Below are 25,516 nucleotides of genomic sequence, written 5' to 3' on the forward strand. Positions count from 1 at the left end.
CACCGCAGATCTTGGCCCCCGGTTGGGCTTCCTTCATGTTAAGACAGATTTCTGAACTCTGTCCTGGAGGGGCAGGGGTTCAGAAGGCCAGCCTAGTTTCTTGGAACAGGGTAACCTCTGGACAAGCCAGACCAATCAGGGTAGCGATCGCGACGGTCAAGACTAGGTCTCAAGAGGGGTGAGGGTGACTGAAAGCCCGCAATGAGCATACAAAGCAAGGACACTTACAAATTACTCCAAGCAGGTGTTATATTAAAAATATATACACATTTATTACAAGGCCTTTGTAACATTGACCGTAGCGAGAAATCACAATAAAACTCAAGTAAACCAACACATACCAAACCAATACAATATATATACAAATACAAACGAGTCTAACGAGTTAGACGCACGAAATGTGTAGACCACCTATATGGGGAGGAAAACAGGCAGTGCGAAGAATAATTAGACCCAGTCAGCCTTCAGAGGCACCTAACTAAAAGGAAGTCCAAGCCCTACGAAGAGTGGAGCCTTGTGCTCAAAAGTACCTGCACACGCTGGTGCCAACGGGCAAAAAGGGGAGTCTCTTCGAGGGAATCAGGCAGTTTAGTTCGGTGAACAAATGAAGATGAACAGAGCTATGCGACTCGAGCACAGCCTCCACTGTGGGCAGAAGCAGAGCGCGAGGACGGAAAGGCGTGCTGTTAGACACAGTGGGGAAAAGCTATGGGCTCCTGCAGGAGGGCGACCAGTTCCTAGCAATGCTACTCACCGGTCCCCGATGCAAGCAGACCCAGGCTTCTCCGCGTCAGTTTCAGTGCTGGCAGGTTCAGATAGGAGCAGGGGACGCTCGTCGGCGTGTAGATTCCGCAGCAGCAGAAGTTGAGTTGAAGACGTCCCAAACGCAGTGAACCCGCACAGTTGGTTACCACAGCAGGGCAACGGAGCGGCCGTGTGTATTTCAGCCAAATGTACACTACTCACTTCAGACCTGGGAATGCCAAGTGTACGAATCGTGTGAGAGTGACAAGGACTCGTAATACAACACAACCTGACGGCGGTTACAGAGCAAGACTCCTGGGTAGGCTGGTCAGTCTGCTGGATGGCCCAGAGACACTTCCGAAGGCTTACATGCAGGAGATGGTGAAGATGCCGAGAATAGTTGTTCCCACTATTCCAAGGGTCGAAGTACCAGTACAGGCCTTCTCGTTCGATCCGGGGTAGAAAGGCTTTCACAAGGCGACAGCAGTGCAGAGGAGCAGTCCTTCAGCGGGTCACCAGCGATTCCTCGGTTCAGCCTCGTGGTTGCAGGATACTTGGCTCCTGTATTCCTTTGTTCGTGAGAACTCAGGAGATCGACCTGGTAGTGGCGTTTCCAGCCCCCTCTTATCCACTGTTCCCTTTGCGCCAAAACGGAGGGGACCCAATGGGAGATCCGCTCATAAAACACTCACACCATCTGTGGACCTTATCACGGACCAAGGGGGTCCCAGGCATTCACACCACCCTAGACTCTCTGGCGCCCAGGATGTGTATTGGGACCAGACATCCCAGCCCCCATACTGGAGGCACACACAAGGCCTGTAGAAGCCCGCGAAAGCATCTGTGTTTCGCGGGAAAGTACATGCCCAAATAAGGAAGGCCCCGGGTCGGCTCGACCTGGGGGAGGTGAAGGGGGCAAGACGGTCAGCGGACAGGACAAAGAGCCTCGTGGTCTGGCCATTTTGGAAGCCAGGCCACCATTTTGAGCTAAGCGCAAGAAACGCGCTTAAAACGCCAAAAGGAGCTCAAAAACACAAGAACCGATCGCTGCCACCAATCCCGTCCGTGATTCACTTGCACCGTTCATTTACAATCCAAAGAGAGTATCTAGGGCCTGTAGAAGACTAGAGACCCAAGAGAGCAGTAACTTAGCTTACAGTGCCCTCTTGTGCTATGTTGGGCGAAAGCTGCAACATGGTAAAGAAACTACGAAAAACAACGTTTCTCTGTACTGACTGTCTTAAGGGCATGTCAGTTTCCCCGTAAGAATGGAGCGAAAGCCCAGAGGAGTGCGGCAGAAGGCTGCACTTCTCTGGCAAAGTCTAGATCATGGTGAAAACAACAGCAAAAAGTTTAGGGGTTGCCACATGGAAGGAAAATTACCCACAAGTAAGAAATCTTTCCTAACACTTCATACCTTGAGTCCAGCACTCTGGTGAAGCGACTTGAGCTTGGGCCGTTCTGCTTCGGGAGGGTCCTCAAGAGACCCCTGGAGCTTTTGGCCGACTTACAGACGTTGCAGTCGACTACAGATTTCTCAACCCCTAGCACTCGGTTCCAGCAGCAGCAAAGTAGTACAGCCAGTTGGGGAAGGTCTTCCAGCAAAGTTTATCTCGAGGTTAGTTGGTCCCACCAACCCAAGGGAAGAAGTCATCCTTTCCGGAGCTTCTCTTGTCAATTAGAAAAAGGAGTTTGGCACAGCAGCAGGGCTTCACCGGGCAATTCAAAGGTCCAGTAGGATTTAGCAGGCTTCTGTTACGGTTTCTTCGGGTTGTTCTTTCCAGTGGTCAACTCTGTCTTCAGTGCAAGAAGACTCGCCTTTTATGCAGGTTTCTCCCATTCATGCACAGCCTAGCTGTCGCTCACACAGCAGGGTGGCTGTCCTGTAAGGTCAGCCAGCCAGCCAATCAGGACTCGGTGCATTCAGATTGCCCTAGAGACTAAAGACCGGGAGTTTTGGGTACCTCCCTCACTTTCTGCCCTGCTAGACACACCGGAGCCAGAGGCAGGTTTCAGCACTGAAGCTCGCCAAAGGCAAAACTAACAAAAGAGTTAAACCTGGTTTGGTACGCAGAGTAAAACGCACGAAATGGCAAAAAAAGACGGGCCATTTTGACAAAATGGTCACCCATGGGTGCTATACTGACAGGATTCGCCCCTGGAAGTTGTGGAATACATGGCGTCTCTGACTATCCAGGACACCTTCAGGTCTAGTCCTCACGCAACATGGCGGCCCTTTCCTTTAAATCAGAACCACGCCCCCTTTTTCGGTGCGTTGTATCTGTTTCTGCTCAGTCTCATTCAACACTGCTGCGCTTTCAGCTGAGTTTTTCTCTTCTACTGATCCTTCCTTGTTGCCTCCATTTTGTCCCGTGTAACGCTGCTGCCGCAGTGTTGCTCTTATTGTTCTTTGTTTCTTTCTTTCTGTCTTTGTCCACCTCTGTAACCTTCTCCTTCGTTCCGCCTGTGTTCTATTAGCGATCTTGCTTTCTCCCAAGTTGTTCTTCCTTCTTTCCTTATACTATCAAATACTCACCTTTGTGGTGTCTACAGCCGCGACTCATTGTTTCCGCTCGCGGTCGCGGAGTTGATTTCTCCTTTTACCGCGACCACGGCATGGGTGCCCTCACTTGCCAGGTTCTGCCGTTTTCTAGGTAAGTGGAACTCTACTGCCACCTCTACTTGTTCTTTCATCCTTCTACTTCTCAGCCTTTACGTTCTCTTTTCAGAACCCCTTCTATTTATTTACGTTACCTGTCATCCAGTTACAAACTCCTCCCCCGGATTGAACTGAAGATCAGGCATCCAGTCTACGAACTACCCACAGACTGTAACTACCCAAGAGGGCAGACCTCCCTCAAGACTCCTAGCCTTCTACATCTTTCTACAGTTCCAGCTTGAGGAATTACTATTGTCTGCAATACCAGGGTGTTTTCTGCCTATCTGTTTTTTTCCCTGTGATTCGAGGTCTGGCTCCTCGGGGTTCCCCTTGGACAGGTTCCCCCTCCTGTCAAGGTGGCCTCTGAGGGAGCCAGACCTTATTTACACGAAAAGAAGAAGCCGCCTTCCCAAAAGCGGTTGACTACCGAATCCAAGAAATCCAGAAGACGACCTAACACGGAAACCAAGGACAGCTCATCAGACGGCTCAGGTGAGGAGGAGGTTGGGAAGGAAAGGAACTTACCTGGCAGTCTTGACATATACTGCAGCCGAGGATTCAGTCTGCGGTAGAAAAGCACAATGGTGGGAGAATTAAACCACTGCCACCAGCCATTTAAAGTAGTGAGGGTAACATAAAAATGTTACATGAGTAGGTAGAAAAAGGGGCTACTAATTAACCCCAACCCTAAGCACTCCACATAAGATGGGGTGTGCTGGGCCTACAAAGAGGAATGGTAAGTAAAGTCAATGTCACTTTACTATTCTTTGGAAACAGCAGTTGACCCAAGAAAAGGTATTTAAACTTTGAGAAATACAAAGGATTTCTCTGTGCCACTGCACTGAAGGTGCTGTCTCTCACCATACAACAAAGTAGATGCCTATGGAGCTTGTCAGCCTCCAAAAACAAAGGAAAAACAGAATCAATTCAGATCAGAATGCATGAGGGAGTGAGAAAAAGGTCTCACTCCAGGTTAAAAATTAAAAGTCCTGAAGTCCAGCAAATGAGCTGGGGGTTTCTAAGGTTGAAGGGAATTGGCACAGAAACGAGAATTCTCCCTAACAAGCATGACCCTCACTTTGCACAGTTAGTGACACGTCAAGGTGCTGCAAATCCCTTTTTTCCCTTCTAGCGAATTGGGAGCAATGGGATGCCTATCCATCTTGAGTTCATAGCGGACATTTTAGACGGGACGCAAACTGCATAACTAGATCCCCTCCCTACTTTTAATAATGGGGCCAGCTCTTGTGGAGGTGTGGAGAGGAAGGGCGTTTACCTGTATTCCATGTCTGTTTACAAAGAATATTGCATCAGTTCTAGTGCTGAGTAATGATGGGGGTCTGTCTTAATTCCAGATGAACTAAAGCGGATGCAAGAACAGATGAAGAAACTACAGGAGCAGTTACAGTCTGCTGCTCTCGGGCAATTTCCCAGCATTGGTACACAGAAAAAATCACCTGGTGTCAGTAGTAAACTAGCAGGTATGAAGAATGGTACTCTCTTGTATGCTGCAGGTTTGAAGAATGGTGCTCTCTTGTATGCTGCAAGTTTGAAGAATGGTGCTCTCTTGTATGCTGCAGGTATGAAGAATGGTGCTGTCTTGTATGCTGCAGGTATGAAGAATGATGCTCTCTTGTATGCTGCAGGTATGAAGAATGGTGCTCTCTTGTATGCTGCAGGTATGAAGAATGGTGCTCTCTTGTATGCTGCAGGTATGAAGAATGGTGCTCTCTTGTATGCTGCAGGTATGAAGAATGGTGCTCTCTTGTATGCTGCAGGTATGAAGAATGGTGCTCTCTTGTATGCTGCAGGTATGAAGAATGGTGCTCTCTTGTATGCTGCAGGTATGAAGAATGGTGCTCTCTTGTATGCTGCAGGTATGAAGAATGGTGCTCTCTTGTATGCTGCAGGTATGAAGAATGGTGCTCTCTTGTATGAAGAATGGTGCTCTCTTGTATGCTGCAGGTATGAAGAATGGTGCTCTCTTGTATGCTGCAGGTATGAAGAATGGTGCTCTCTTGTATGCTGCAGGTATGAAGAATGCTGCTCTCTTGTATGCTGCAGGTTTGGCTGCTCTCTTGTATGCTGCAGGTATGGATGGTCTCTTGTATGCTGCAGGTATGGATGGTCTCTTGTATGCTGCAGGTATGGGTGCTCTCTTGTGTGCTGCAGGTTTGGCTGTTTTCTTGTATGCTGCAGGTTTGGCTGTTTTCTTGTATGCTGCAGGTTTGGCTGTTTTCTTGTATGCTGCAGGTCTGGGTGCTTTCTTGTATGCTGCAGGTCTGGGTGCTTTCTTGTATGCTGCAGGTCTGGATGGTCTCTTGTATGCTGCAGGTATGGGTGCTTTCTTGTATGCTGCAGGTATGGGTGCTTTCTTGTATGCTGCAGGTATGGGTGCTTTCTTGTATGCTGCAGGTATGGATGGTCTCTTGTATGCTGCAGGTATGGGTGCTTTCTTGTATGCTGCAGGTATGGATGGTCTCTTGTATGCTGCAGGTATGGGTGCTTTCTTGTATGGGTGCTTTCTTGTATGCTGCAGGTATGGATGGTCTCTTGTATGCTGCAGGTATGGGTGCTTTCTTGTATGCTGCAGGTATGGCTGCTTTCTTGTATGCTGCAGGTATGGATGGTCTCTTGTATGCTGCAGGTATGGCTGCTTTCTTGTATGCTGCAGGTATGGGTGCTTTCTTGTATGCTGCAGGTATGGGTGCTTTCTTGTATGCTGCAGGTATGGATGGTCTCATGTGTGCTGCAGGTATGGCTGCTTTCTTGTATGCTGCAGGTATAGATGGTCTCTTGTATGCTGCAGGTATGGGTGCTTTCTTGTATGCTGCAGGTATGGGTGCTTTCTTGTATGCTGCAGGTATGGGTGCTTTCTTGTATGCTGCAGGTATGGATGGTCTCTTGTATGCTGCAGGTATGGGTGCTTTCTTGTATGCTGCAGGTATGGGTGCTTTCTTGTATGCTGCAGGTATGGATGGTCTCTTGTATGCTGCAGGTATGGGTGCTTTCTTGTATGCTGCAGGTATGGATGGTCTCTTGTATGCTGCAGGTATGGGTGCTTTCTTGTATGCTGCAGGTTTGGCTGCTTTCTTGGATGCTACAGGTATGGGTGCTTTCTTGGATGCTACAGGTATGGGTGCTTTCTTGTATGCTGCAGGTATGGATGGTCTCTTGTATGCTGCAGGTATGGGTGCTTTCTTGTATGCTGCAGGTATGGGTGGTCTCTTGTATGCTGCAGGTATGGGTGGTCTCTTGTATGCTGCAGATATGGGTGGTCTCTTGTATGCTGCAGGTATGGGTGCTTTCTTGTATGCTGCAGGTATGGGTGCTTTCTTGTATGCTGCAGGTTTGGCTGCTTTCTTGTATGCTGCAGGTTTGGCTGCTTTCTTGTGTGCTGCAGGTTTGGCAGCTTTCTTGTGTGCTGCAGGTTTGGGTGCTTTCTTGTATGCTGCAGGTATGGGTGCTTTCTTGTATGCTGCAGGTATGGATGGTCTCTTGTATGCTGCAGGTTTGGCATTCATACTGTTTCATTGTTTGACCTGGATGGGGACCCTGGTGGGCTCTTGTTGGTAATTTTTAATCAGATTTACTTTGCTGGTGCTCAAGGTTTATGCTAACTCTTGTAACCTCACCCTCAAGTGTCCAACAACCCCCCTCTACCCCCCAGGGATTGTGTGGATTTCATCAACCGATGTACTGGTGATTTTAGAAGTGCATGCTGCCATTGGCAGCGTTACCCTGCTAGCTCCATACTCGCTGCACGCTTTCATTGGCAGCGTTACCCTGCAAGCTCCATGCTCGCTGCATGCTGCCATTGGCAGCGTTACCCTGCTCGTTCCATGCTGGCTACGTGCTACCATTGCTCCATACCCAGCTAGCTGCATACTCGCTGCATGCTGCCATTGGCAGCGTTACTTGCTAGCTCCATGCTGGCTGCATGCTACCATTGATCCATACCCAGCTAGTTGCATACTCGCTGCATGCTGCCATTGGCAGCGTTACCCAGCTAGCTCCATAATCGCTGCATGCTCCCATTGGCAGTGTTAGCTTGCAATCGTTGCATGCTCTAATTGGCAGCGTTACCGAGCTAGTTCCATATGCACTGCATGCTGCCATTAGCAGTGTTACCGTGCTAGCTCCATACTCGCTGCATGTTTTCATTGGCAGCGTTACCCTGCAAGCTCCATGCTCGCTGCATGCTGCCATTGGCAGCGTTGCCCTGCTCGTTCCATGCTGGCTGCATGCTGCCATTGGCAGCGTTGCCCTGCTCGTTCCATGCTGGCTGCATGCTGCCATTGGCAGCGTTACCCTGCTAGCTCCATGCTTGCTGCATGCTGCCGTTGGCAGCATTACCTTGCTAGCTCCATGCTGGCTGCATGCTACCATTGCTCCATACCCAACTAGCTGCATACTCGCTGCATGCTACCATTAGCAGCGTTACTCAGCTATTGCGTGGCCATTGGCAGCATTACCCAGCTAGTTCCATACTTGCTGCATGCTGCCATTGGCAGCGTTACCCAGCTAGCTCCATACTTGCTGCATGCTCCCATTGGCAGTGTTACCTTGCAATTGCTGCATGCTCCCATTGGCAGCTTTACCCAGCTAGTTCCATACTCACTGCATGCTGCCATTAGCAGCGTTACCCAGCTAGTTCCATACTCGCTGCATGCTGCCATTAGCAGCGTTACCCTGCTAGCTCCATGCTCGCTGCATGCTGCCATTGGCAGCGTTACCCTGCTAGTTCCATGCTGGCTGCATGCTACCATTGCTCCATACCCAGCTAGCTGTATACTCGCTGCATGCTGCCATTGGCAGCGTTACCGAGCTATTTTGCTGCCATTGGCAGCGTTACCCATCTAGTTCCATACTCGCTGCATGCTGCCATTGGCAGCGTTACCCAGCTAGCTCCATACTCGCTGCATGCTCCCATTGGCAGCGTTACCCTGCTAGTTCCATGCTGGCTGCATGCTACCATTGCTCCATACCCAGCTAGCTGCATACTCGCTGCATGCTGCCATTGGCAGCGTTACCCTGCTAGTTCCATACTCGCTGCATGCTCCCATTGGCAGCATTACCCAGCTAGTTCTATACTCACTGCACGCTTTCATTGGCAGCGTTACCCTGCAAGCTCCATACTCGCTGCACGCTTTCATTGGCAGCGTTACCCTGCAAGCTCCATGCTAGCTGCATGCTACCATTGGCAGCGTTACCCTGCTAGCTCCATACTCGCTGCACGCTTTCATTGGCAGCGTTACCCTGCAAGCTCCATGCTCGCTGCATGCTGCCATTGGCAGCGTTACCCTGCTAGTTCCATGCTGGCTGCATGCTACCATTGCTCCATTCCCAGCTAGCTGCATGCTCGCTGCATGCTGCCATTGGCAGCGTTATCCTGCTAGCTCCATGCCCGCTGCATGCTGCTATTGGCAGCGTTACCCTGCTAGTTCCATGCTGGCTGCATGCTACCATTGCTCCATAGCCAGCTAGCTGCATGCTCGCTGCATGCTGCCATTGGCAGCATTACCCTGCTAGCTCCATGCTCGCTGCAGGCTGCCATTGGCAGCGTTACCCTGCTAGCTCCATGCTCGCTGCATGCTGCCATTGGCAGCGTTACCTTGCTAGCTCCATGGTGGCTGCATGCTACCATTGCTCCATACCCAGCTAGCTGTATACTCGCTGCATGCTGCCATTGGCAGCGTTACCCTGCTAGTTCCATGCTGGCTGCATGCTACCATTGCTCCATTCCCAGCTAGCTGCATGCTCGCTGCATGCTGCCATTGGCAGCGTTATCCTGCTAGCTCCATGCCCGCTGCATGCTGCTATTGGCAGCGTTACCCTGCTAGTTCCATGCTGGCTGCATGCTACCATTGCTCCATAGCCAGCTAGCTGCATGCTCGCTGCATGCTGCCATTGGCAGCATTACCCTGCTAGCTCCATGCTCGCTGCAGGCTGCCATTGGCAGCGTTACCCTGCTAGCTCCATGCTCGCTGCATGCTGCCATTGGCAGCGTTACCTTGCTAGCTCCATGGTGGCTGCATGCTACCATTGCTCCATACCCAGCTAGCTGTATACTCGCTGCATGCTGCCATTGGCAGCGTTACCCAGCTATTTCACTGCCATTGGCAGGGTTACCCTGCTAGTTCCATACTCGCTGCATGCTACCATTGGCAGCGTTACCTTGCAACCTCCATACTCGCTGCATGCTGCCATTGGCAGCGTTACCCAGCTAGCTCCATGCTCGCTGCATGCTGCCATTGGCAGCGTTACCTTGCTAGCTCCATGCTGCCATTGGCAGCGTTACCCAGCTAGCTCCATGCTCGCTGCATGCTGCCATTGGCAGCGTTACCTTGCTAGCTCCATGCTGGCTGCATGCTACCATTGCTCCATACCCAGCTAGCTGTATACTCGCTGCATGCTGCCATTGGCAGCGTTACCCAGCTATTCCGCTACCATTGGCAGCGTTACCCAGCTAGCTCCATGCTCGCTGCATGCTGCCATTGGCAGCGTTACCCAGCCAGCTCCATACTCGCTGCATGCTCCCATTGGCAGCGTTACCCAGCTAGTTCCATACTCGCTGCATGCTGCCATTAGCAGCGTTACCCTGCTAGCTCCATGCTTGCTGCATGCTGCCATTGGCAGCGTTACCCAGCTAGCTCCATACTTGCTGCATGCTCCCATTGGCAGCGTTACCCAGCTAGCTCCATACTTGCTGCATGCTCCCATTAGCAGTGTTACCGTGCTAGCTCCATACTCGCTGCATGTTTTCATTGGCAGCGTTACCCTGCAAGCTCCATGCTGGCTGCATGCTGCCATTGGCAGCGTTACCCTGCTCGTTCCATGCTGGCTGCGGGCTACCATTGCTCCATACCCAGCTAGCTGCATACTCGCTGCATGCTGCCATTGGCAGCGTTACCCTGCTAGTTCCATGCTCGCTGCATGCTGCCGTTGGCAGCATTACCTTGCTAGCTCCATGCTGGCTGCATGCTACCATTGCTCCATACCCAACTAGCTGCATACTCGCTGCATGCTGCCATTGGCAGCGTTGCTCAGCTATTGCGTGGCCATTGGCAGCGTTACCCAGCTAGCTCCATACTTACTGCATGCTCCCATTGGCAGTGTTACCTTGCAATTGCTGCATGCTCCCATTGGCAGCTTTACCCAGCTAGTTCCATACTCACTGCATGCTGCCATTAGCAGCGTTACCCTGCTAGCTCCATGCTCGCTGCATGCTACCATTGGCAGCGATACCCTGCTAGTTCCATACTCGCTGCATGCTTTCATTGGCAGCGTTACCCTGCAAGCTCCATGCTCGCTGCATGCTGCCATTGGCAGCGTTACCCTGCTAGCTTCATACTCGCTGCATGCTGCCATTGGCAGCGTTGCCCTGCTAGCTGCATACTCGCTGCATGCTGCCATTGGCAGCGTTGCCCTGCTAGTTCCATGCTCGCTGCATGCTGCTATTGGCAGCATGACCCTGCTAGCTCCATACTCGCTGCATGCTCCCATTGGCAGTGTTACCTTGCAATAGCTGCATGCTCCCATTGGCAGCGTTACCTTGCAAGCTCCACACTCGCTGCATGCTGCCATTGGCAGCGTTACCCAGCTAGCTCCACGCTCGCTGCATGCTGCCATTGGCAGCGTTACCCTGCTAGCTACATACTCGCTGCATGCTGCCATTGACAGCGTTACCCTGCTAGCTCCATACTCGCTGCATGCTACCATTGGCCGCGTTACCTTGCAACCTCCATACTCGCTGCATGCTGCCATTGGCAGCGTTACCCAGCTAGCTCCATGCTCGCTGCATGCTGCCATTGGCAGCGTTACCTTGCTAGATCCATGCTGGCTGCATGCTGCCATTGGCAGCGTTACCCAGCTAGCTCCATGCTCGCTGCATGCTGCCATTGGCAGCGTTACCTTGCTAGCTCCATGCTGGCTGCATGCTACCATTGCTCCATACCCAGCTAGCTGTATACTCGCTGCATGCTGCCATTGGCAGCGTTACCCAGCTAGCTACATACTCGCTGCATGCTCCCATTGACAGTGTTACCTTGCAATTGCTGCATGCTGCCATTGGCAGCGTTACCTTGCAAGCTCCACACTCGCTGCATGCTGCCATTGGCAGTGTTACCCTGCAAGCTCCCTGCTCGCTGCATGCTACCATTGGCAGCGTTACCCTGCTAGCGCCATACTCGCTGCACGCTTTCATTGGCAGCGTTACCCTGCAAGCTCCATGCTTGCTGCATGCTGCCATTGGCAGCGTTACCCTGCTAGTTCCATGCTGGCTGCATGCTACCATTGCGCCATACCCAGCTAGCTGTATACTCGCTGCATGCTGCCATTGGCAGCGTTACCGAGCTATTTCGCTGCCATTGGCAGCGTTACCCAGCTAGTTCCATACTCGCTGCATGCTGCCATTGGCAGCGTTACCCAGCTATCTCCATACTCGCTGCATGCTCCCATTGGCAGCGTTACCCTGCTAGTTCCATGCTGGCTGCATGCTACCATTGCTCCATACCCAGCTAGCTGCATACTCGCTGCATGCTGCCATTGGCAGCGTTACCCAGCTAGTTCTATACTCACTGCACGCTTTCATTGGCAGCGTTACCCTGCAAGCTCCATACTCGCTGCATGCTACCATTGGCAGCGTTACCCTGCTAGCTCCATACTCGCTGCACGCTTTCATTGGCAGCTTTAACCTGCAAGCTCCATGCTCGCTGCATGCTGCCATTGGCAGCGTTACCCTGCTAGTTCCATGCTGGCTGCATGCTACCATTGCTCCATTCCCAGCTAGCTGCATGCTCGCTGCATGCTGCCATTGGCAGCGTTATCCTGCTAGCTCCATGCCCGGTGCATGCTGCCATTGGCAGCGTTACCCTGCTAGTTCCATGCTGGCTGCATGCTACCATTGCTCCATAGCCAGCTAGCTGCATGCTCGCTGCATGCTGCCATTGGCAGCATTATCCTGCTAGCTCCTTGCTCGCTGCAGCGTTACCCTGCTAGCTCCATGCTCGCTGCATGCTGCCATTGGCAGCGTTACCTTGCTAGCTCCATGGTGGCTGCATGCTACCATTGCTCCATACCCAGCTAGCTGTATACTCGCTGCATGCTGCCATTGGCAGCGTTACCCAGCTATTTCACTGCCATTGGCAGGGTTACCCTGCTAGTTCCATACTCGCTGCATGCTGCCATTGGCGGCGTTACCCTGCTAGCTCCATACTCGCTGCATGCTACCATTGGCAGCGTTACCTTGCAACCTCCATACTCGCTGCATGCTGCCATTGGCAGCGTTACCCAGCTAGCTCCATACTCGCTGCATGCTGCCATTGGCAGCGTTACCCTGCTAGCTCCATGCTGGCTGCATGCTACCATTGCTCCATACCCAATTAGCTGTATACCCGCTGCATGCTGCCATTGGCAGCGTTACCCAGCTATTCCGCCGCAATTGGCAGCGTTACCGCCACCCAGCTAGCTCCCTGCTCGCTGCATGCTGCCATTGGCAGCGTTACCCAGCTAGCTCCCTGCTCGCTGCATGCTGCCATTGGCAGCGTTACCCAGCTAGCTCCATACTCGCTGCATGCTCCCATTGGCAGCGTTACCCAGCTAGCTCCATACTCGCTGCATGCTGCCATTAGCAGCGTTACCCAGCTAGCTCCATGCTTGCTGCATGCTCCCATTGGCAGCGTTACCCAGCTAGCTCCATACTTGCTGCATGCTCCCATTGGCAGCGTTACCCTGCTAGTTGCATACTCGCTGCATGCTGCCATTGGCAGCGTTGCTCAGCTATTGCGTGGCCATTGGCAGCGTTACCCAGCTAGCTCCATACTTACTGCATGCTCCCATTGGCAGTGTTACCTTGCAATTGCTGCATGCTCCCATTGGCAGCTTTACCCAGCTAGTTCCATACTCACTGCATGCTGCCATTAGCAGCGTTACCCTGCTAGCTCCATGCTCGCTGCATGCTACCATTGGCAGCGATACCCTGCTAGTTCCATACTCGCTGCATGCTTTCATTGGCAGCGTTACCCTGCAAGCTCCATGCTCGCTGCATGCTGCCATTGGCAGCGTTACCCTGCTAGCTGCATACTCGCTGCATGCTGCCATTGGCAGCGTTCCCCTGCTAGCTGCATACTCGCTGCATGCTGCCATTGGCAGCGTTGCCCTGCTAGTTCCATGCTCGCTGCATGCTGCTATTGGCAGCATTACCCTGCTAGCTCCATACTCGCTGCATGCTCCCATTGGCAGTGTTACTTTGCAATAGCTGCATGCTCCCATTGGCAGCGTTACCTTGCAAGCTCCATACTCGCTGCATGCTGCCATTGGCAGCGTTACCCAGCTAGCTCCATGCTCGCTGCATGCTGCCATTGGCAGCGTTACCCTGCTAGCTACATACTCGCTGCATGCTGCCATTGACAGCGTTACCCTGCTAGCTCCATACTCGCTGCATGCTACCATTGGCAGCGTTACCTTGCAACCTCCATACTCGCTGCATGCTGCCATTGGCAGCGTTACCCAGCTAGCTCCATGCTGCCATTGGCAGCGTTACCTTGCTAGCTCCATGCTGGCTGCATGCTGCCATTGGCAGTGTTACCCAGCTAGCTCCATGCTCGCTGCATGCTGCCATTGGCAGCGTTACCTTGCTAGCTCCATGCTGGCTGCATGCTACCATTGCTCCATACCCAGCTAGCTGTATACTCGCTGCATGCTGCCATTGGCAGCGTTACCCAGCTAGCTACATACTCGCTGCATGCTCCCATTGACAGTGTTACCTTGCAATTGCTGCATGCTGCCATTGGCAGCGTTACCTTGCAAGCTCCACACTCGCTGCATGCTGCCATTGGCAGTGTTACCCTGCAAGCTCCATGCTCGCTGCATGCTACCATTGGCAGCGTTACCCTGCTAGCGCCATACTCGCTGCACGCTTTCATTGGCAGCGTTACCCTGCAAGCTCCATGCTTGCTGCATGCTGCCATTGGCAGCGTTACCCTGCTAGTTCCATGCTGGCTGCATGCTACCATTGCGCCATACCCAGCTAGCTGTATACTCGCTGCATGCTGCCATTGGCAGTGTTACCGAGCTATTTCGCTGCCATTGGCAGCGTTACCCAGCTAGCTGCCTACTCGCTGCATGCTGCCATTGGCAGCGTTACCCAGCTATCTCCATACTCGCTGCATGCTCCCATTGGCAGCGTTACCCTGCTAGTTCCATGCTGGCTGCATGCTGCATGCTACCATTGCTCCATACCCAGCTAGCTGCATACTCGCTGCATGCTGCCATTGGCAGCGTTACCCAGCTAGTTCTATACTCACTGCACGCTTTCATTGGCAGCATTACCCTGCTAGCTCCATACTCGCTGCATGCTACCATTGGCAGCGTTACCCTGCTAGCTCCATACTCTCTGCACGCTTTCATTGGCAGCTTTACCCTGCAAGCTCCATGCTCGCTGCATGCTGCCATTGGCAGCGTTACCCTGCTAGTTCCATGCTGGCTGCATGCTACCATTGCTCCATTCCCAGCTAGCTGCATGCTCGCTGCATGCTGCAAATGGCAGCGTTATCCTGCTAGCTCCATGCCCGGTGCATGCTGCCATTGGCAGCGTTACCCTGCTAGTTCCATGCTGGCTGCATGCTACCATTGCTCCATAGCCAGCTAGCTGCATGCTCGCTGCATGCTGCCATTGGCAGCATTATCCTGCTAGCTCCTTGCTTGCTGCAGCGTTACCCTGCTAGCTCCATGCTCGCTGCATGCTGCCATTGGCAGCGTTACCCAGCTATTTCACTGCCATTGGCAGGGTTACCCTGCTAGTTCCATAGTCGCTGCATGCTGCCATTGACAGCGTTACCCTGCTAGCTCCATACTCGCTGCATGCTACCATTGGCAGCATTACCTTGCAACCTCCATACTCGCTGCATGCTGCCATTGGCAGCGTTACCCAGCTAGCTCCATGCTCGCTGCATGCTGCCATTGGCAGCGTTACCTTGCTAGCTCCATGCTGGCTGCATGCTGCCATTGGCAGCGTTACCCAGCTAGCTCCATGCTCGCTGCATGCTGCCATTGGCAGCGTTACCTTGCTAGCTCCATGCTGGCTGCATGCTACCATTGCTCCATACCCAGCTAGCTGTATACCCGCTGCATGCTGCCATTGGCAGCGTTACCCAGCTATTCCGCCGCCATTGGCAGCGTTACCGCCACCCAGCTAGCTCCCTGCTCGCTGCATGCTGCCATTGGCAGCGTTACCCAGCTAGCTCCATACTCGCTGCATGCTCCTATTGGCAGCGTTACCCAGCTAGCTCCATACTCGCTGCATGCTGCCATTAGCAGTGTTACCCTGCTAGCTCCATGCTTGCTGCATGCTGCCATTGGCAGCGTTACCCAGCTAGCTCCATACTTGCTGCATGCTCCCATTGGCAGCGTTACCCTGCTAGTTCCATGCTCGCTGCATGCTTTCATTGGCAGCGTTACCCTGTAAGCTCCATGCTCGCTGCATGCTGCCATTGGCAGCGTTACCCTGCTAGTTCCATGCTGGCTGCATGTTACCATTGCTCCATACCCAGCTAGCTGCATACTCGCTGCATGCTGCCATTGGCAGCGTTACCCTGCTAGTTCCATACTCGCTGCATGCTGCCATTGGCAGCGTTACCCTGCTAGCTCCATACTCACTGCATGCTACCATTGCTCCATACCCAGCTAGCTGCATACTCGCTGCATGCTGCCATTGGCAGCGTTACCCTGCTAGTTCCATACTCGCTGCATGCTGCCATTGGCAGCGTTACCTTGCAACCTCCATACTCGCTGCATGCTCCCATTGGCAGCGTTACCTTGCAAGCTCCATACTCGCTGCATGCTGCCATTGGCAGCGTTACCCAGCTAGCTCCATACTCGCTGCATGCTGCCATTGGCAGCGTTACCCAGCTAGCTCCATGCTCGCTGCATGCTGCCATTGGCAGCGTTACCCTGCTAGTTCCATACTCGCTGCATGCTGCCATTGGCAGCGTTACCCTGTAAGCTCCATGCTCGCTGCATGCTGCCATTGGCAGCGTTACCCTGCTAGTTCCATGCTGGCTGCATGTTACCATTGCTCCATACCCAGCTAGCTGCATACTCGCTGCATGCTGCCATTGGCAGCGTTACCCTGCTAGTTCCATACTCGCTGCATGCTGCCATTGGCAGCGTTACCTTGCAACCTCCATACTCGCTGCATGCTCCCATTGGCAGCGTTACCTTGCAAGCTCCATACTCGCTGCATGCTGCCATTGGCAGCGTTACCCAGCTAGCTCCATACTCGCTGCATGCTGCCATTGGCAGCGTTACCCAGCTAGCTCCATGCTCGCTGCATGCTGCCATTGGCAGCGTTACCCTGCTAGCTCCATGCTTGCTGCATGCTACCATTGCTCCATACCCAGCTAGCTGCATACTCGCTGCATGCTGCCATTGGCAGCGTTACCCTGCTAGTTCCATACTCGCTGCATGCTGCCATTGGCAGCGTTACCTTGCAACCTCCATACTCGCTGCATGCTCCCATTGGCAGCGTTACCTTGCAAGCTCCATACTCGCTGCATGCTGCCATTGGCAGCGTTACCCAGCTAGCTCCATACTCGCTGCATGCTGCCATTGGCAGCGTTACCCAGCTAGCTCCATGCTCGCTGCATGCTGCCATTGGCAGCGTTACCCTGTAAGCTCCATGCTCGCTGCATGCTGCCATTGGCAGCGTTACCCTGCTAGTTCCATGCTGGCTGCATGTTACCATTGCTCCATACCCAGCTAGCTGCATACTCGCTGCATGCTGCCATTGGCAGCGTTACCCTGCTAGTTCCATACTCGCTGCATGCTGCCATTGGCAGCGTTACCTTGCAACCTCCATACTCGCTGCATGCTCCCATTGGCAGCGTTACCTTGCAAGCTCCATACTCGCTGCATGCTGCCATTGGCAGCGTTACCCAGCTAGCTCCATGCTCGCTGCATGCTGCCATTGGCAGCGTTACCCAGCTAGCTCCATGCTCGCTGCATGCTGCCATTGGCAGCGTTACCCTGCTAGCTCCATGCTTGCTGCATGCTACCATTGCTCCATACCCAGCTAGCTGCATACTCGCTGCATTCTGCCATTGGCAGCGTTACCCAGCTAGCTCCATGCTCGCTGCATGCTGCCATTGGCAGCGTTACCCAGCTAGCTCCATGCTCGCTGCATGCTGCCATTGGCAGCGTTACCCTGCTAGCTCCATGCTTGCTGCATGCTACCATTGCTCCATACCCAGCTAGCTGCATACTCGCTGCATGCTGCCATTGGCAGCGTTACCCAGCTAGCTCCATGCTCGCTGCATGCTCCCATTGGCAGCGTTACCCTGCTATCTCCATGCTCGCTGCATGCTGCCATTGGCAGCGTTACCCTGCTAGCTCCATACTCGCTCTGTAAACCATACCATAAAAATAAAATATTGAACATATGCCTTCCTGTGGTTCTTCTGTTTAAGAGATGCCCATTGATGGCTGGAGAGTTGAAGCTGTCCAGTGTTAGCCTCTGCAGGTCACCAGTAAAAGGTGGCTCATTCCCTACATTTTGTCGTCAGGTAGCGCTGGGCAACCTTTGACCCTCTAGATGTTTTGGCCTGCAGCTCCCTGCATTGTCCGTGGTCATGAGAATCATATGCCAAAACGTTTGGAGGCCTGAATTTTACCCGGTGTTAGGAAAGATTCCTCTTAACTGCACCTTTCCTTCCATTTCTATGGACCCCCAAACTTATTGCTTGTATTTTGGTATCTGACCTGCTATTTTTGCAGTGTGGTGAAGCCACTTTTTGCTCATCTGCCACGGGCAAGCTGACATGTCCTTCGGGCTGTCAGTACTGGGAAACGTTGTTTCCATTAGTCTAGTTACTTTGTTACTACTTTTGGTAACTTGTTAATCACTTTGATGTTTATCATTGGGCAGTGCATCTTCCAATGGGGTATGCTTTTTGTTTTACCCCAGACTAACACTCACAGGATTCTAGGTGTGCTAGAAGGACATGTGGGTGGCAGCAGTTACTTTTTGCTATTTTATGGCACATTTTGTGTTATCCTTAACCTGTGTACCACATTTTGCTACTAACTGTGTCCAAACATGGCCGTGCCACATGGTTTTTTGCTTGTCCTTTGGCCATCCTGCTATTACCCTTCTCCCTGGCCTCTGAGGCCAGGGAAATCCTTATAAGGACCTCCAGTGCCTGGGAAAGCAGAGGCTTTTGGCGGGCTACTCGAGGGCTATGTGTGTTTGCTGCCTGGAAGTGGGTTGGGACTGTCTATTCCCATTCCACATACTGGTGCCAGTGTGTCTGAGTGGTATGCGTGAGTTTTGCCACCAGTGGTCCTGATTGGACCACTGCTGGGGTGTGGTCATTGGCTAGTGGGAGTTTGAGCTCTTGCCTGTTTTTGGGGATAAGAGGAGGACCGCTGCACCCACTCTAGCGAGATCCTGGAAGAAACTGAAGGAGCCAAGAATCCTGTCCAGCTGCAGGACCCGCAAGGAGACTGGAGCCCCGTTGGAAGCTGGCCTGGCGGGCAACTAGTGCTGCTGTCCTGGGAGAGCCGTGTATTGTAGAAGATCTCCAGCAGTCCTGCGAAGGAGCTGCGGTGCTTGGAGTGAAGGGAACATCCATTCTGAATGTCAGCTCAGTCCTATGAAGAAGAGCCTCTGGAAGTGCCCTTGGACCATCCAGTGCCTGACCAGCTCAAAGTTTGGGCTACCATGCTGCAGACGTCGCTGTTCCGAGTTGGAGTTCTGGAACTTTGGGGTATTTTCAGCTTGTGCAACAAGACTTACCTCTGCGAGATTTCGTGGTCCTAGCATCAAGGGGATCCGAGATAGGAGACAGTCGGACTGCAGCAAGTGCTGGCGTCCGAAACTGCTTACCTGCGCCCAGTCCTGTCCTAAGAGGGGCTCTGCATCGAGTTCTGCATTTTTCAACTGGAAGACCTAGTCGCTGATAGAAGTGCTTGAACCTGCAACCCCTGGGCATCAAGGGCTGAGGCTGACGGCAGGAAAAGCTACTTTGGACCCTCTTCAGCAGACCTGGGGTGGTGAGCTGTAGCGGCACTTACATGAAACCCCTTATTCCCTCTTAAAGGTTTTGATAACTTTTATAACTTGTCTAATAGTTTGGCTTTGCCATTTCTTGTTCACACAAGCACTCTGAAAGGAAGTGTTTTTTTTAGTTAGATTAACTTGTTCTCTAACACTTGGAACTGTTCATTGGACCCCAGAGACCCTACCATCCCTTTTTCCAGCTTCACGAAACTGGATGGAACTTTGCTGAACCTTTGGGCACAAGGCCCCATACATCTTAGAGATGGACTGCTGAAGTTAGGATTGAATATCTATGGGCCTGTAGTGCTAATACTAATCTGTACCTTCCTTTTTCACGGGTTTGATATGTATTTGGCCCTACTCCAGTGAATGTGAATATGTATCTATTATTAGTGTTGTGTGATAGTATTAACTGTTTGTAGTCATTTTTCACTGTTTATTTGGCCATATACCTGTTTGTCCTTGAACTTTTAACTGTGTGCTCTTTGTGGACCCCTTAAAAGCACACCACTGCTTGAGACTTAGCCTAGGCCACTCGCCTTGCTACCTTGAACTGGTTTGGCTCCCTCTCCCAGAGTTGTCCCTGTTAGAATACTAGGTTGACCATCTATACAGCTGTCCACCGGGCCAGAATATAGAAAATCAGTCCTAAGACCCATGACTGCTGTAAATTCTAGGCATCCTGTGGGTTACGGAGCTCTTTCTATGGTGACTGCTTTCTTGCGCTCTATCACCTTCAGGACCTCTGTTCTTTGTAACCAGGCATGGCTTTTTACAAAGGCACAGTAGTGCTGTAGACGCACAGGCCCATCCTCCGCCCCCCCCCTTTCCATTTCATCTCTCCCCTCCGCAGGGTCCGCTATTTTATAGTCTCCGCAAAACGAGGCTTTACCAGGAAGATCGTTTTTTTTGTAGCTAACCTCTTGCGAGACTGTTGATTTGTTCATTAAACTGCTGCCATGTTTTTTTAACCCTCCTCCCAGTTGTAGCATTAATCTTTTGTGAATAACGCTTCTAAGTAGCATTTGCAGCATGTATGTTTGTGACTTTATTTTCATTTCTTTTAACAGCTAAGCCGAAATGCAGTCCTTTGAGAGAAAGGAATTCCCGTAAACTTATGGAGTCTGACGTCTTTTCTGCTCAGCTCGCTTCCCCGCCTTTGCCAAAGATCAAACCTCGAGAAGCCCCAAATTCCAAACGCCCTCCATCAGGTAACATTTTGACTTAAATTGTTTCGCGCAGTCGCACTTTCCGCCTCCCGCGGCCGCCGTGTTTTTACGATTTTGACTGCTGCCTCCTTCATGCACTGCCACCCACATGACCTTGAGTCAGTGTGTGCTTCATGGATTCTGAATGGCAACTTTCATGTGTGTTGGTTCACAGCTCCCCTTCCTTCTACTCAACTCGCACAACTGTTGCAGTTGTGATTATGCGCGGAGAGAGAGCAGGCTCTGCAAAGTTCTAGGGCATTTCTAATCAACCTACATCTTAATCAACAAGATTAACGTTATTTGGGACTGGGCTCTTCAAGACAAGCCCAATTTGAGGTGCTTTTCCTGTGGTGTGTTTTGTGGGCATTGGGAAGGTGAGGTAGCAGCCCTGTTTGCTCTTCATGTGGGGGCCTGGGGGCAGGTATACTGGTGCGGGTCCTGTCTGGCGGCATTTTGAAGTTTGCTGGCATCCCATTTCGCTACTTACTGCCAGTGCCATCAATCCATTGAATGTTCTCTTGTGTTTCGATGACCAGGCTGGCCTTGGCAGAGTCATGTATTTAGTTTGACTTGTCGTTGTGTTATTGGCTGCTCGCCTGCAGATCTATACACCTCCATTGTCTTGTGTAAAGCAGCATCAGTAATGACCGAACAGCACCTTCTAGTACTTCTGACAGAGGTTCCTAGTATTATCTGGAAGCATTCTCCATGCTGTGTCCCTCTCTTTACTCTTGAGGAATCTCTGGGCGATAAATGCAGAGTTTCTTAAATGCATCTGTTCTCCTTGGCCAATTCATTCACAGCAGGTGACGGCAGAGCAATTTCTGAATGTGCCTATTTAATTGGTTATTGTAGCGCCTGGAGACTGCCCTTGGATGGTAGTGGTGCATATTTATAAATCAGTCTAACATTTAAGAGCTGGTGGCATGCCATGCAGGCAGTTTTGGAAACCTCTACCTGTATGTGAAGAAGGCACCTAACACTTTCTTTTAGATGTTGAGTGTCCATTTTACTACACATCTTAAAATTCAGGCCATAGTTGTTACTATTAAGTTTCATGCTATATTTAATCCCTTGCTTTATGACGACTTTTACTTGATGCATTTATTTAATATTTTATCTGTAGAGAACAAGAACCCGCCCAGGAGGGAAGTTTCCATTGGGTTGAACCCGCCACTGAACTCCAAAACTCACCCTAGTGTTGGAAAAGGGGAGAACCACCCCAGTGCCTCTGCGTCTTTACAGACCAAGAGCCCTCCTCCTAGACCAGCATCCAGTGCGCCCCCGCAACCTCCGAAGTCAAACATCCGACCCAGTGTTGGCGCAAGCGAGAGAAGCCCAGCGTGTCCCCTCTCTATTGCAAATAAAATCACTTCTCCAACGCCGGCATCCAGTGCATCGACCCCACCTATAAAAACGAGCAACCGCTATGGAGCAAGTGCAGGAGAAACCTATCCAGGAACCTCTGGAAGCTTCAGTGCCACAAATCAACACGCCCCTGTGGAGAAATTCTCAGGCCTACGGCTAAGGTACAAGTCCAAGATGTTGGGGGAAGTTTATCCTATATTCTATAGGGTTGGGAAAGATGTTCTTTGTTGATTTCCTCCGGTACACTTCCATTGGACACCCTTTTATTTTTGTTTTGTTTTGACTCTGACCTGACGCTTTGGGGTTACGTAAAGCCTTGTGCTTTACTTTCCTTGCTTAAGACTATCAGTAATGGAGACGTCTCCCTAGTAAGTTTCTTGTATTTTTAAAGCTGCCCCCATCACCTTAAAGTGACGGGCGGTTTGTATACTTTGTTTCCCTGTAACTTTGTGTGTAGGATGGCAGCAGATATTTTGACGTGTTTTTGACTTTGTACTCGTGCACTTTTGCATTTTACCACATAATGGCATAAAGAGCACCCTCTTTTCTCGATCTTGCATATATTCATACAATATAATGAATAGCTGGTGTGCTACGAAACGCGTTGTATTGTGTTTCTTTCTTTTTAATGACTGCGAGTCAGAAATGAAACTGGAATAACTAAAGGACTTGTATTGTTTGCCGTCCTTACATGAGGCATTTTTTGGGAGTTTGACCATGTGTGCCATCCCCTGTGTGGAGACCGGAGTGTTTCTATTTAAAAAAAAAAAAATATATATATATATATATATTTAAAAAAAAGATAAACACTTTGTTTGCCTGGTGGGCTTCCCTACCAGAGCTTTCTCACATGAACACACTTGCAATTGCCTGGTATACTCTCCTTCCAGGACTCTGCAAACACCTCTAAACTTGACATGCTTTAATGTTTGCTTTTTCTAATGCTCCATCTGCCTGGTATACTCTCCTTCCAGGACTCTGCACACACCTCTAAACTTGACATGCTTTAATGTTTGCTTTTTCTAATGCTCCATCTGCCTGGTATACTCTCCTTCCAGGACTCTGCACACACTTCTAAACTTGACATGCTTTAATGTTTGCTTTTTCTAATGCTCTATCTGCCTGGTATACTCTCCTGCCACAGCTTTTTTTAATATCTATTGCATACACTCACAAACTTTAGCTTTACTTCTGTTTCCCCCCTTTACAAAACGCTCACTGGCTTCTTCTCTTAAGTGATTTATTTGCTTCCTCGACTGTTCTACGCATGCAGCATGGCTGCCAATATTCCCTGGGTTTCCCTGCTTCCCTTTCGGGCACTCCTCCCCTCTCGCTGTCATACTTCACTGTTCCCACGGCAAGCTGGTGGCAGTCGTTCAGCATCTATTCCCATCTCGCCGCCTTCATTTCTCTGCATCTTTGCCCCCCGCGGTTCCTGCGGGGCTCCTATGCTTTGCGTTGGGCTCCAGTAAGGTAAATGCTGCTGCTGAACACCTGCAAATGCCCTGGGAGCCCTGTGTTTGCTTCTGCCGTTCCTGCAGCATGTTCCCTCTCGTGGTCCGCTTTCCTCTTCTGCCTCCTTTTATTTTATTTATTGGCTGTTTGTATGGTGCCTATACACAATTGTTTCCACGCGTTCAAAAGACAAAAAAAGGGGGGGCTTGGGAAAAACCAACAGTAACGGTCATACTAGGCCTTGTGACATTCGTACCGTGCAAGTGCAGAGACAAGAGTGCAAGGGAGTGGGGGTGAAGTGCAGGAGTGGTGGCTCGCAGGGGGGGGGGGGGGGGGTGCTGAACAAGTGCTGAGGGGAGCCGTGAAGGGTAAGTGCTGGGGAAGTGGGAAAGTGGATGGTGAGGACCGGAATCGGGCTAGTCCGGGAAAGGTGCTCGAGGGCAAGTGCTTGGGGGGGGGGTGCTGGTGTAGGAGAGCGCTTTCTTCAGCAGCCTGCGGCGGATTATTTAATAATATCCGCGCCGCACCTGGCCTAGCCCAGTGGCCCTACTTTAAGCAGGATTTGCCCCCTTTTGCACTCTGAGTGCATACAGCCACCATTCGTACCCACAAGGTCTTCACCATTCCAAGATGGCGACCGCCACTTCAACAACTTCCTACCTGGCCCCACAGCACTGCAAGCATTGTGATTGACTTCTTACCCCTACTTGTAAGCCAACCACAAGCCGGCAGGCTTGGAGCCGGCCCACAACTAAGGCACATAACAAAGGCAGCGTGCCTGTCTACGCCGTCGAGCCTAGGGCCACGATCCCTGCCTCTCCCATGACGTCCTTTCACCTAGAAGGGTATGCGTGCTGCTCTTATCCATCATACAGCCCCTCCCTTGCAGCCGGGGACCTGAACTTTCCTCCGACTCCCATTGTACTCTATGCTCTTGCCTTAACACTAAACTTTGCCACCAGTTACAGCTCAGACACGGTCTGCAGCACACCAGCGCTGACGCTTAACACCGCTCATCTGCCACATGTTTTACCTGTGCTTTGCCATTCCTGCAATATACATGTATTCAACACTAGCGCAGCATACTCCTGCCTGCCAATCCATCCTTTCTATCCATTAGCGCCACTCGCTGAGCGCAAACTCGGACATTATAGGATCCCCAACATCACCCATAGCACTGAATCTAGCTGCTGCCCCATTGCATTTCAGCTAAACGTTTTATTCTGAATCTAGGTGCTGCCCCATTGCATTTCAGCTAAATGTATTATTCTGTACCTAGGTGCTGCCCCATTGCATTTCAGCTAAATGTATTATTCTGTACCTAGGTGCTGCCCCATTGCATTTCAGCTAAATGTACTATTCTGAATCTAGGTGCTGCCCCATTGCATTTCAGCTAAATGTATTATTCTGTACCTAGGTACTGCCCCATTGCATTTCAGCTAAATGTATTATTCTGTACCTAGGTACTGCCCCATTGCATTTTACCTTAAGTATATTATCTGAATCTAGGTATTGCCCCCCTGCATTTTAACTAAACGTATTATCTGAATCTAGGTGCTGCCGCATTGCATTTTACCTAAATGTACTATTCTGTATCTAGGTGCTGCCCCAATGCATTTTAACGAAATGGATTATCTGAATCTAGGTGCTGCCCCATTGCATTTTAGCTCAGGTGTATTATCCGAATCTAGGTGCTGCCCTTTAGGCCTGCCCCTACCCAAATCAAACTAGTTATCGGCAAGCCACAGCCTATATTGCTCATCCAACCAGCCCCACAATCCAGACTACCAGCACTGCATACCCTCATAGCCAGACCATGAGCACCTGGCTCGCTCTTATCATGTTCCCCTTCTTCATCACCCTGGACAACGTCCCTTGTAGCGGCAATAGTTACATAATCTACAAGGATGGCCTAGCTAAACTCAGATGTCCTAGACTCCACCCCATCCCCTGCCCCACGCCCTTCCTACCACCTCAGAACTCACCACTTTCCATCTACCTCCCCCATAAACATTGGCCTCC

General features: G+C 51.3%; 1 protein-coding gene across 1 annotated transcript in view; it reads left to right on the forward strand.

Annotated features, from left to right (window-relative positions):
• MCM10 (minichromosome maintenance 10 replication initiation factor) overlaps positions 1–25,516 on the forward strand; it is a 123,906-nt gene that overhangs the window by 19,131 nt on the left and 79,259 nt on the right. The window contains exons 4-6 of the mRNA XM_069627796.1: positions 4,759–4,884; positions 20,531–20,671; positions 21,798–22,200. Coding sequence (XP_069483897.1) covers positions 4,759–4,884; positions 20,531–20,671; positions 21,798–22,200 — 670 coding nt within the window. The remainder of the gene's footprint in view (positions 1–4,758; positions 4,885–20,530; positions 20,672–21,797; positions 22,201–25,516) is intronic.

The sequence above is a fragment of the Ambystoma mexicanum genome, chromosome 12 (assembly GCF_040938575.1).
Source record: "Ambystoma mexicanum isolate Mex_15411 chromosome 12, UKY_AmexF1_1, whole genome shotgun sequence".
Taxonomy (NCBI): Eukaryota; Metazoa; Chordata; class Amphibia; order Caudata; family Ambystomatidae; genus Ambystoma; species Ambystoma mexicanum.